Genomic DNA, 13587 nt, shown 5'->3' on the forward strand with positions numbered 1-13587 from the left:
AATCAGGGCAGAATAGCACCTGATTATTCAACAGAAAATGTTAACGCAAGAATGGTCCTGATAGATGTATGCCAAGTTCTGAAAGACCACAATTGTCAATACATAGTATTATACTCATCAGAACTCTCTGGTAAAAATGAAGGGGAAATGACAATATTCTGTGATTAAAAACAGATGTTTTTAAAGGAATATGTGACCATTAAGCCAGCTCTATAAAAGATACTGGAAAGAACACTTTTGTCTGAAAATAAGGATAAACATACACAAGAAGTCACAGGGAGTAAATAATTCCAGAATAGTTAATCAAAAGAGATCTAAGAACACACCACAAATATAATAGGAATTAATACACATAATTCAATAACAACTCTTAATGGTCTAAATTTTCTAACAGACAGAGATTGGAAAACAGGATCCATATATTTGCTGCCTCCAAGAAACACACCTTACCATCAACAATAGACATACCTTAGGGTAAAAGGGTAGAAAAAAGTATTCCAAGCAAATGGAACCAAGTATCTGACAAAATAGACTTCAAACCAAAACTAGTAGATTTATGATGTCATATAAAGAGAATCACTTAATGTTTATCAAAGGAACAATCCATCAAGAAGATATCACAATTCTAAACATTTACACACCAAACACAGGATACCCAATTTCATAAAAGAAATACCATTAGATCTAAAACCACAGATTAACCCCAAAATAGTGAGAGTAGATGACTTCAGGACCCTCTCGCCAATAGACAGGTCATCCAGACAAAAACTAAACAGAAACATTAAGAGTTAAATGACATCATAAATCAAATGACATTGTGAGTCAACCTAACAAACATCTACAGAATGTTCCACCCAAACACTAAAGAATACACATTCTTCTCAGTAGCCCATGGAACTTTGTCCAAAATCAGTCACATACTAAGACACAAAGCAAGTCTCAACAGATGTAGGAAAATTGAAGTTACCCCCTGTGTTACATCTAATCACAATGGAATAAAGCTAGATACCAACAATAGATGTTACAGAAAGCACACAAACTCATGGATACCAAACAATATGCTACTGAATGATAATTCGGGAAAGAAAGAAATCAAGAAAGATTGGGGAAAGGAAGAAATCATGAAAGATTTTTTTTCTAATTCCTAGAATTGAAAGTTGAAATACAACATACAAAAATCCGTGTGATGCAATGAAGACAGTGCTAAGAAGAAAGTTTATAGAGCTAAGTGCTTACATCCCAAACAAAGAAACAAACTTGAGAGCTCTCAATAAGTTAATGATGTACCTGAAGACCCTGGAAAAGGAGAACAAGCAACAGCCAAACAACCAGAAATAGTAGATGGGAACAGATAATCAAAATCAGGGCTGAAATAAATGAAACAGAAAGGAAAAAAAAATACAGTTAGTGAAATGAAAACTTAGTTCTTTGAAAGATTAACAGGATTGACAAACCTTTAGCCTAATTGACAAAAAAGAGAGAAAGAGGACCCAAGTTAGTAAAATTAGAGATGAAAAGGTATCCATTACAACAGATACTGAAGAAATTCAGAGAATTATAGGGACATACTTTAAAATTTTATATTCCACTAAACTGGAAGATCTAAAAGAAATTGTTAAATTCATAGACCCTACCAACAGTAAGTCAAGATGAAATAAATAGTATAAACAGACCCACAATGGCCAGTGAGACAGAAGCAGTAACTACCATTTTCCTAAGTAAAAAAAGTCCAGGGCAGGTGGATTCAGCACAGAATTTTCCCATGCCTTTAAAGAAGAACTAACACCAACGTTCTTCAAATTATTCTGTAAACAGAAAAGGAAGGAATGTATCCAAATTATTTTTTTGAGATCAGTATTATTCTGATAACAAAACCAGACAAAAACGTTCCCAAAGAAAGAGAGTTATAGGTCAACTTTCCTGATGAACAGAGATGCAAAAATTCTTAATAAATTACTTTCAAACGGAATTCAAGAACACATCAAAAAAATCACCCACCATGATCAAGACAGTTTCAACCCAAAGATGGTTCAACATACATGAATCAATAAATATAATCCACCACATAAATAGAAACAATGACAGAAACCACATGATCATCTCATTAGCTATTGAAATAGCCTTTGACAAAATCCAACATCCCTTCATGATAAAAGTCCTGGAAAAACTAGGGATACATAGTAAAGGCAGTATGCAAGTTCACAGCCAACATCATGCTCAATGGAGAAAAACTTGAAGCAATCCCACTAAAGTCAGGAACAAGATAAGGATGTCCACACTCCCCATTCCTGTTCAACATAGTGCTTAAAGCCTTACCTAGAGCAGTCAGACAAGTGAGGAAGATAAAGAGGATATAAATGGGAAAGGAAGAAGTCAAGTATACTTATTTGCAGATGATATGATTCTATACATAAATGACCCTAAAGATACCACCAGAAATCTCCTACAGCTGTAATCACAGTCAGCAAAGTAGCAGGATACAAAACTAATGTAATCAGTAGCCTTCCTATATACCAATGATAAATATACTGAAAAAAAATAAGATAAACAATTCCATTCACAGTAGGCTTAAAAAGTTCTTGGAATAACTCTAACCAAGGCAATAAAAGATTTGTACAGTGAAATCTTAAGATGCTGAAGAAATAAATCAAAGCTGCCAGGATCAGGAGTGTTAATCCTGTGAAAGCACTGCAAAAATGGCCATCTTAAGAAAGCAATCTACAGATTTGATGCAGTCCCCACCAAAATGCTAATGCAATTCTTTACAGAAATTGAAAATAATCATTTAAAATTTCATATGGAAACACAGAAAACTCAGGGGAGCCAAACCAATCCTGAACAGTAAAAGAACTACTGAATATATCACTATCCTTGATTTTAAGTTATATTTTAAAGCTATAGTAATAAAAACTAGCATGACTCTGGAATGAAAACAGACACATTGATCAGTGCAATAGAATTGAGGGCCCATATCTAATTCTACACACTTATGGCCACCTGATTTTTGACAAGAAGGCCAAAAATAGAGAAAAACAGCCTCCTCACCACCGAATAGCTGCATGTAGAAGAATGAAACTTAGATCCTTTATCCCTACACAATTTCAGCTCCAAATGGATCAAAGGCTTCAACCTAAGACCTGATACCCTGAGTCTGATAGAAGAGAAAGTAAGGAATATACTTCAACTGATGGGCATAGGAAAGGACTTTCAGACAGGACCTCAGTAGTGCAAGCATTAAGACCAACAAGGGACAAATGGGACTAAAGAAACTGAAAGCTTCTGTGCAGCAAAGGACACCATCATTCAAGGAAAGAGGCAGCCTACAGAATGGGAAAACGTCTTTACCAGCTGTACGTCTGACAGAGGGTTAATACCTAGAATATACGAAGAACTGAAAAAAATTAAGCACCAAGAAGATAACTCAGTTAAAAACTGGGGCATAGAACTAAACCAAGTCCTCAAAAGAAGAAACACAAATGATTGAGAAAGGGAAATACAATTTAAAGCTACTTTGAGATTTCGTTTTATTGTAGTCAGAGTGCCTAAGATCCAAAAAAAAAAAAAAAAAAAAAAAATCCTGGCTTGGATGTGGGGAAAGACGAACACTGATTCATTGCTGGTGGGATTGCAAACTGGTGCAACTGGTGCAGCCACTACGGAAATCAGTGTGGAGGCTCCTTAAAACCTAAAAATAAATCTACCACATGATCCAGCTCTACTGCTCCTGGGCATGTTTCCAAAACTCTCTATTCTGCTACAGAGATGCGCATCAAACTTCATTGCTGCTCTATTCACAATAGCCAGAAAATGGAAACAGCCTATATGTCCATCAATGGATGAATGAATAATGAAACCAGTTCATACACACAATGGATATTTTTCAACTGTAAAGAACGAAATTCAAGGTAAATGGATGAAGTGGAAATAATCGTTCAACTTCATCCACACACATAGTAATGATAATAAATGTTCAAAAATTGAAAAATGTTGAATAAAATGGACAGTCACAAAACTCTGAATCTAAAGAAATTTAAAAAAGAAAGCCATGTAATCATTGTATAAAAAAACAGACAAGTGTACAACTATACCCACTCTCTCCACATATATAGATACAAGTGCTGTAACCTGAGTTAGAAAATATTTGTCAAAATTTTCTCTCATTTAGATCCCATCAGTTTCCCGAGGCCTGGAGTTTTCCTTGCATTGGCTTGCTCATGTGAAGAAGAAAACTGGCAGGCTTGGGGGGTGAAGAACTGAGTTCTACAATTCTGTGCTGCCTTGTAGATTGACCCTTCTTGAGTCTGTCTGTGCTTTACCTTTTGAAGTTTGGGGCACCCTGCTGACTCCCTTTCATTCCAGTCCCCACCCTTTACCATGTGATGTGGTTTTGCATGTTGTACCTGCCCCTGAAGCAGGGAATTGAGTTCTTGACAGGTGTCAGGCCAGCACTGTGGCCCTTACCTTTCTTTTAGTCATACCTGACTGTTGAAGGGGTCTTGCACAGACTGAACCCCGCCTTCCCACTCTACTATCCCATGTACCCTGGGCCATAACTACCTATGCCTTGGTCAAGGTTAACGTTTTCACTGGCATTTTTTGACCATTGTATCTTCTGTAAACTGCTGCTCAGGCATTAAAGTCTTCCAGAAACTCAGCACAGCATTTGGCTGTCTGTTAATTTTCTCCCTAAGAACTTGGCTTGACACAGATCTTGCCACATTTGCCTTTGAGTGTCCCACACAGACCCTTTTGTCTTATTTGCCTTTCTCTCGATTTATTACTTTATGAACTCAATTTACTCTTCGTCTGTCATTCAGATTTTCCAGAGCTTCTCCTACTCATAAATATCATGTCCCATTATTAGCAAAGTCACTAAAACCCTATACCAATCCCTAGGTCCCTGCTAAATCAACTTTTAACTCTCCAGTGAACACAGTCCCATCTGATCCAGTAAACTAGGTGTTAAATATCACCTCTCTCATGCTCAGTTCCCTTAGTAATGTCATTCTATTGTCCTCCATTCATTGATATTTATCAAGTGTCCCTAATGGCTCAGACAAGGCAGTCCATCAGAGGTTGATTTTCCTCATATTGCCACAGGTGCATGATTCTGCTCAAAGTTTTCCCCTTATACTGGAGATATTCTGAAGGTCAGGTCTCAGAGTACACTTGCCCTAAGTTCCTAGAGTGAGCTGTACATGGATGGACCTTTACCTCAGACCTACTTAGCCACTTACATGGCGGGCATCTTTTTTTTTTTTTTTTTTTTTTTTTTTTTTTTGGTCGTTTTGAGACAGGGTCTCCCTGTAGCCCCAGCTGTCCTGGAACTCACTATGTAGACCAGGCAGCCATCTTTTTAAAATGATTTCTTGTCACTGCTCTAGTTGAGTGCAAAGAACAGAGTGTTTTCCTGGCACCTCTGTGGTATAGGAACCCCAAGACTCCTGTCCAGTTGGACTGCAGGTCTGCTCGGCATTGTGTCCAGGGGCCATAGAGTTTAGGTCTCCAATCCTCCCCACCCCTTAGTTTCTGACTTCCTTCTGCTGGCACAGCTGGTGTCTACAGTGGCTTTTGTCCCTATCTTTGTCCCTCCCTCACTCCTTTCTCTCCTTCTCACCATTCCTTATCTGTCTCAAAGTACAGTGCAACTTTTCTGGCCCTCTTTCTTAGCTGAGACTCCAGCCCTGTGCAGTTACACTCACTCTGCACTAATAGCAACTGTTAAGGATTCTTCTCTCTCTTGCATAATTTTTGTTGCAAACTCTGTTCGAGGATAGTTGACATATTTAGGTTGATCATGTAGAATAGGAAAACTACTGGGTATCACGAGTAGTTTGTTTCCCTAGCTGGGTATTCTCTCACATGGGTGTCCTCTGCTCTAATCCTTTGCCTTGGGGCACTCTAGCCTTGCTTTGCTTCTCTGCAGCCCCCCACTCCTACAGTGACAGATCTGGTTACCACTATCCGCCTTCCATTTAGTTCTGTATTTCTGGCAAATATAAGTGCAGTGTAGGGGACTGGATGCAGAGCCTTGTGGATGTTAGGCAAGTCCCCTGCCAGGCTACATCCCCAGTTCCTAAATTAAGTTTCTAGATATTCTTGCACAGGTTTTTGCACAGACATGTTTTCAAATGAGTCAGATAAATTTCTAGAGTTTAAACTTGGTGGACTGTAGTTTAAGATGGTTTAGCCTTTAAGAAACTGCTGAAATGTTTTCCAGGGTGCTGTATCATTTTGCATTCTTGCCGGTTGTGAATCAGAATCCATGTTGGCGCACATAAAACCCAGAAGTTAATATTGTTACTGTTTTGGATTTAACCATTCCAATAAGTGTGTCATGACATCTTATTTTTGTATCTCTAATGGCAAATGATATTGAATAATTGTTCATCTCTTTATTTCTGTCTGTATATTTTTGGTGACATGTCTGTTCAAAAATCTTTTGCCCAATTTTCAAGTATGTTGTTCGCTTTCTTGTGGTTGAGTTTTACTACCTTGTAGGTATGTGGGATATTTAGTGTTAATTGTCAACTTGACAGAATTCCGAATCACCTGAGATTTGGGCCTCTGGGGGATGAGCTTGACTGTGTTCACTGAGATGGGACTGTGAATGGTGCCATTCCCTGGGCATGGGATCCTTGATGCATAAATAGAGAAAGTGAGCTGAGGATGCACCACTGCTCTGCTTGTTGGCTGTGGATGCAGTGTGGCCCATGCTTCAAGCTCCCGCTGCTTTGATTTCTCCACTGTGACAACACCTCGAACTGTGAGATAAACAAACCCTTTCTCCCTTAAGCTGCTCTTGTCCAAGTATTTTAATGCAGCAACAAAGAAACTAAATCACTGTGTGTTGGTTCAAACTCCTTTATGAGACATATGCTCTGTAAACACTTTCTCCATCTTTGGTTTGTCTTTTCATTTTTATATGAGTCTTTTGCAGAGCAAATTATTTTCTCTGTAATTCACAAATTTTGACAAGTGTTAGTTTTCATTTTTGTTTCATTTAAAATACTTTAAAAAATCTTTTGAGGTCTTTTACTTAAAAAATCTTTTGAGGCCTTTTCATTGACCTAGAGGTTATTTATAAGTAAGTTGAGTGTATTGCCTGCATGTATGTGAGTGCACCTGTGTCGTGCAGTGCCACAGAGGTTAGAAGAGGGCTTCGGATTCCTCTGAAACTTGAGTTAAGGATAGTTCATAGCTGTCATGTGGGTGCTGGGAATTGAACTGGGTCCTCTGCAAGAGCAATCAGTGCTCTTAACCACTGAGCAATCTCTCCAGCTCTTCTTAGTGATTTTTATCTAAGTTCATGTGGTCTGAGAACATATTTTATATGATTTTTTACAAAAAGTTTATTATGCTTCCAGGTATGGTGGCATACACCTTTTTAAAAAAATTAATTTATTATTTTTATTTTGTGTGTACAAGTGCACCCATGTCGTGCAATACTGTGGAGGTCTATCTGAAGAGGGTGTCAGAGTCCCCTGGAAGTTATGGATGGTTAGTAGCCACCATGTGGATTCTGGGAGTCGAACCCAGGTCCTCTGCAAGAGCAGTCAGTGCTCTTAACCGCTGAGTCGTCTCTCCAGCCTCAATGATGGATATTGTTATAAGTTTGTTGGTACATGTTTTATGACTCAGACAATGTTCTGTGAGTGTTCCATATAATGAATAGATGACAGAGTGTGTTTTATTGTTTTGAATGGATTTATTCTGAAGGTAGCAGCTCAAGTAGATAGACATTCTGTTCAGGTTATCTATATAGTTCCTGACTTTTCTGCCTCCTTCATCTATCAGTACTGACAGAGGGGTGTTAAAGTCTTCAAGTATGATGTAAGTTGTTGGCAATTTCTTCCTGCAGTTCTATCACTTTTGCTTTATATGATCGGACAGTCTTTGATTAGATACTATTTCAGATCATGTCTTCTTTCTCTAATATGATGTTAACAAACTATATCTAATGAGCTCCTAGTTTTAGATATTACATATTTCTTCTCTAGTATGCCAATTTATGTGCCCATGTTCAGTGAATCCCAGGCTGACTCAGCATATGGCCACACTCAAGGCTACTATATTTATTTATTTATTTTTGTTTGTTTTTGAGACAGGGTCTCACTGTACCCATGGTTGGCTTACAACTCTCTATATAGACCGTGATGGCCTGGAACTCACAGAGATCCGCCTGCCTCTGCCTCCCAAGTGCTGGGACTAAAGGTGTACGCTACCGCACCTGCACAGCTACTGTTCATTACAGTGAAAGAATCCACATCGAAATCAGGCAAAGTTTAAATTTTCTCCTAGTGGTGTCTCACAAACCACACTTAATTCCACCAGCAATTACCTGTGGTGTGTGAAATGTGTACCTGGGATCTCATTAGACATTTGGTGCCCAGAGTTGTTATTAGATCACATAGCTCATTTTAGATTCTGAAGAGTCTTCAGTCCTGGAAGGAATACTCATGGTCAGTGTAAGCCATGTTGTTTACACAAACAGTTCAGGTTCAGTGAACCATTGTTGATGGGGAATGATAAGGCCAGGGCCAGCCTGAAATCCAGATTCTCAGCTACCAGCAGAGAGAACCCTGGGGAAGACCTTTCAAAGGACAGCTGCTTTGCCATGCTCTTAGCCCTTTCTCTGTGCATCACTCACATGAATGCGTGCTGTCTGTTGAAATTCCCCCCATTATTGCATTGCTTGTTAACTTTCCTCCATTGTATTGAACATATTAGCCATAATTCATTTTGAAGTTCTGATTCATTTCACTATATGAGTCACCCAATGGTCTGTTTATATCGCCCATTTTTCTATCTTGTTCACTATTGGCTCACATACTGTGAAACTATTTACTACGTTTAAGAAAAATACTGTGCTTGGACTGGAGAGATGGCTCAGAGGTTAAGAGCACTGGCTGCAATTGCAGAAGAAATGGGTTTGAATCCCAGCACCCACATGGCAGCTAACAACTGTCTGTAACTCCAGTTCCAGGGGATCCAATGCGCTCTATAGTCCTCTGTGGGCATTGCACAACATGGATGTACTTACATATATGCAGACATAACACTCATACACATAAAAAGAAAGAAAAATACTGTGCTTAAGAAAAAAATCCATGTACCTCCAGAAGACAATCTCCTCAAGCAGAGAAGGATTGTCCTGTTCTCTGGTGGGTAGTTAGGTCAGGCAGCCACTTTAGTCAGTGTTGGGCTTCCTGGAAGAAGCCTGTCCCTTGTTCATACCAATGCCATTGTTTATAGAACTATTTCAAGTCTTACTTCTGATAAGAGTTAAGTATACTGCCTGGTCTTGCAGTGTTCATTTAATAAATGCTTATATGTGTGTCCTTACCAGGTCATAAGTACTTTGAGAACAGGAAGTGTGTTCTTTGTTTGTCTTGGTAGTATTCATAGCAACTAAGACACTTCCAGACCTTCAGTTGAATCTCAATTTATATCAGTTTATTTATTCTACATAGTGTAGCTCAAAAGGGGGGGGGCAGGTATCCCGCTCATTATTTTTCAGTAAACTCTCAGAAAACTAGTTCTGCTAAACCTTTTCTGTGTTGGCCAGTTCTAACTTCATACAAAAGAAAGAACATTTTGTTGCAGGAACCACTGTCATTCACAGATGTCTGTGTGGATTTCACCAAGGGGGAATGGTGTTTGCTGGACCCTGCTCAAAAGATCCTATATAGAGATGTCATCCTGGAAAATTATAGAAAATTTGTCTCAGTAGGTAAGGATTGTTTCATTTGTTTTTTCCAGTGTGGCTGTCAGCCACACACATTTCTTGGTTTTTCAGAAGGGATGCTTTATCATTTCTAATTTGTGGCTTTAGATTCAAGACTGAGATGACTGGCCCCTTTGGCTGTGATGGTCATGTGTTCTTACCTCTGTGTTCTTGCACTTTGTAGAGCAGTAACAAGCTGTTCCTTTCTTTCCTGTCATCTTTTCAGCTCACAAAGCCGTGTTATTTTGTCTTAATGGGGTATTGTGTTGCTAAACCTGATGTGATCTTCAAGATAGAGCAAGGAGAAGAGCCCTGGATTGTAGAAAAGGGATTCCCAAACAGATGTCGCTCAGGTACATTAGTGTGTTTACAGGCTGGTGAGATCTTGTTTCCTTGGTTTAGGGTAGGTCACTTTTGCAATATTTTTTTCAGAAATTTATGTTTATTCCCAGACCCTTGAAAATGACCAAAACCAACTTTCCACATCTTGTTTCTTTAATGTCTGTCAGTCATAAACACTTGTGCTTATGTTGTGCCAGATAGCATGGAATGCTAAGTGAACAGCAGAATCTTGGAGATACATATTTCCATATATACTGAGTGTGCACATATTCTTGTATTCACACATACACACTAGATTGGGTACTGGTGTGATGAAGAGAGCTCAGACGGGAAGGGAGGCTAGAGCATGCTGACATCTGCTATTTGGCAATGACATCAGAAAAAACTTTGAGATGAAGTCGTGTTATATATGAGACTTTAATAGAGTAAGAATGAGCTGTGTAGACTGAATATATTCTAGGCAGAGAGAACATGAGGTGCCAGGCCTCTTTTTGAATAAATGTAGGTTGGACTGAATCATCAGATCTTGTTTGCAGCTTAGAAGGCTCTCTGTGGCTTGTGCAGTAATTTCTGTGGCCTGTGGGTGGGTATGAGCAAGGAAGAGGCACTGTTAGGAGGTTAGGAGACTACTGTCTACCTCAGAAGGAAGGGTTGTGGTGAAGGCCATTCCAGAGGTGCTGGGGAGTGCTGTTCCTGCAAACATCTCGAAGATAGAGCCACAAGGATTTGTTGCTGCATAAAGAGTTCTAGAGAAAGGGGAGTCAGATGCGACCATAAGCTCAAGCAGCTAGTGACATTAGGAAGCCATTTACTGAGACAGAAAAAAACAATGAGGAAAGGAGTTAATACAGATTTAATTTGGGGGAGGAAAAATTGGGGGTAGCTATTCAGATTCAGCCTGTGAATTGACTGCAAGGTTGGAGTTACCTACAAATGGAATGCCTAGTTGAAGCTGGAGCTAGGTGTATGTGTTGGAAAGACATTAGCTTTATATTGTGTGTGAGGGCAGATGAAATCTAGAGCGGAGTTGTTGATTTCTTTGTAAAAGACCAGGTAGTGGGTGTTTCATGTGAAGTGGCTGCCTGGAGTCCTGGCTGCCACCACCACTGTTCTTCTGCCTCTTTTTATTTGCGCCTCCTCTTTGTTGACTTCCCCCTCCCCTCCCTGTGGCCTCTTCTACCACTTGCCTTGGAAAACATAAAAGACACTTCATCTGCAGGGATATTGCCTTCTGGTGGTAGTTCACCAGCCTCTTTTCTAGGACATAGTTTTATGTAGGCTAGAGTTGTTACCGGATGATACCGTTTCACAGAGGCATTAATTCCATCCATTAGTAGATACAGAAGGAGCAACATGAGCTACACAACCCAGAGCCTATTCCCCAGGAACTGATTGTAGTTCCATTTTCCCATCCTACCACTCTGAGTGGCAACTACAGGTTCCCTCCACTAAATCTGCTGGCTCGTACTGGTCTCCTCATACCCTTGTATAAACCACCTATATCTGTCCATGTGGTTACTTTTCACTTATCATATTCAAATCAGGCCGTGTCTGCATTTTCTTTATTCTTGACATGGTGTAATTCCTAACTGTTCTGTTTTTTTATATGAAGCATCCAGTTTTTCTTTCAGTAACCTATAAAAAGAGATGAAATGAAAGATTTCTGCCACTGACAATTACATGATTCTAGTTCACATTTATTTCTTTTTGCTTTCCAGAACAAATACTATACCTCATAATTTCTTATACTTTAAATATGTTCTTATTCTCTCACTTGTTTAAAATTTTCATTTTTATCTTTTTTCAAATAATTCATACTTCATATATAAAGGTTTCAGACACTGAATATTTATTATTTCATTTATTTAAAGTTAAAGCAAATTTTTGTTATTTCTAGCACATATTTTATATCTGTGACCCACCAGTGACTAAAGGCCCAGAACTCAGTCCTGAACATGTGGTTGTTGCTTAGAGCTTCTTTCCCTGCTGAGATTTTATTCTTCCAAAAAGAAGGGCCCCTTAGCTTTCCTTTCCTGATCCCCAGGTACTGTTGGCTACCTATGGAGCCAGGTTTCAGAGCAGTCATCCATTGATACATTCAGAACTGTAGTATGTTTCCTAAATGCACATTCCCATAGTCTCTTCTGTGTATCCAACTCATCAGGGAAAAGTTGAAAATATTGCAAGTACATATTGCTTTTGGGAAATGTTACTGTTTCCTCAAATGATACAGAGGAAAGAAGACTAGTAATAACTGCCAAGAGCCAGACTCTGGTTCCAGCAAGAGGTGGGACATTGAGCAAAGGACTCATTTCAAAATACAGTGATAGAGTGGACTCAGGTTGGCATGGATTTTTAACGTTCATTCTCTTTTATTATTATTCATAATTTTAAAGTAGCATTTCATTGAGAGATGTTAAGTCTTTGGAGCAGTAGACTCAAGGGCCAGAGATTAAGAAAAATTAAGCATATGATTAATATTGTTGCATTGGCTGCCCAGAGTGTAGTCAAGATTTTTATGGTAAACTGAAAAATCTCAGTACCAGATACATAAATATGGTTCTTACAGGCTCCATAAGTAAATAAAAGACCCAGATGATGTAAAATGTTAAAGCATAAAGTCTATGTGTAAACAAAAAACTTAGAAATAAAGGCAGACTCAAACCTAGTGTAAGAAAATACATGCTCTGAGGGTTTCAAGGAACCAGGACACGAGCAGATGAGGGTAGAAGCCATGCTGTGCCTCTGCCAAGCCTAATACTTCTATATTTCTCAGACACTGTACATGTTCAAAAACTGCCCAAACTCTACTCTTGTGAATTTCCCGTTCCTTGATCTCTATCTGGTATTCACCCTGTTTTGAGCCTTTTTCACCTTTTATAGCATATTTTTCCACATCATTTGAGAAAATTATTCCTGTCAACAAAAGTAAAGAAAAACTTAACTGCCGGGCATGGTGGCACACACTTTTAATCCCAGCAATTGGGAGGCAGAGGCAGGGGGGATCTCTGTGAGTTCATGGCCAGCCTGGTCTACATAGTGAGTTCCAGAACAACTGGGGCTACCATCAGATGGGGAGACTATCTCAAAAAGACCCCAAAAAAAGTAAAGAAAAAGTTTATCCTAGGCTTTCAGGCTTTTCTTTTGAACTTGAAGAAGTTGGTGTTTGCAGAATTTCAATCTGGGGTTGCTGCAGTCTGTAGAAAAGCATGGACTCAGGTGGGAACCTTCCCAGTGATCCCTGTGTGAGACTTCAGGGCTCATCTTTTCTCTTCCCACCCAATGCAGCTCACCCCCTGAAATCCACCTACCTCTGATCCTCGTGGCACTTTGAATGTGTTCATTGTTCTGTTGGGCTCACCTCCTTGTCTTGAACATTCTGGTATCTGAATCAGCCACTCTTGTGCACTACATTGTGAATTTTATTTAACCTTTTATGTCTCATTTTGAAATATATGTCCAAAGTTTTGGAGGCTGGAGAGATGGCTCAGTGGTTAAGAGCACTGACTGCTCTTGCA

The 13587-nt window shown here is 39.2% G+C and overlaps 1 protein-coding gene across 1 annotated transcript in view; it reads left to right on the plus strand.

Annotated features, from left to right (window-relative positions):
- Positions 1-13587, plus strand: part of LOC103743854 (zinc finger protein 248-like) — an 18934-nt gene that overhangs the window by 3355 nt on the left and 1992 nt on the right. The window contains 2 exon segments of the mRNA XM_017801022.1: positions 9569-9729; positions 9963-10080. Of these exon segments, the coding sequence (XP_017656511.1) occupies positions 9569-9729; positions 9963-10080 (279 nt within the window).

The sequence above is a fragment of the Nannospalax galili genome, unplaced genomic scaffold (assembly GCF_000622305.1).
Source record: "Nannospalax galili isolate Female #2095 unplaced genomic scaffold, S.galili_v1.0 scaffold630, whole genome shotgun sequence".
NCBI lineage: Eukaryota > Metazoa > Chordata > Mammalia > Rodentia > Spalacidae > Nannospalax > Nannospalax galili.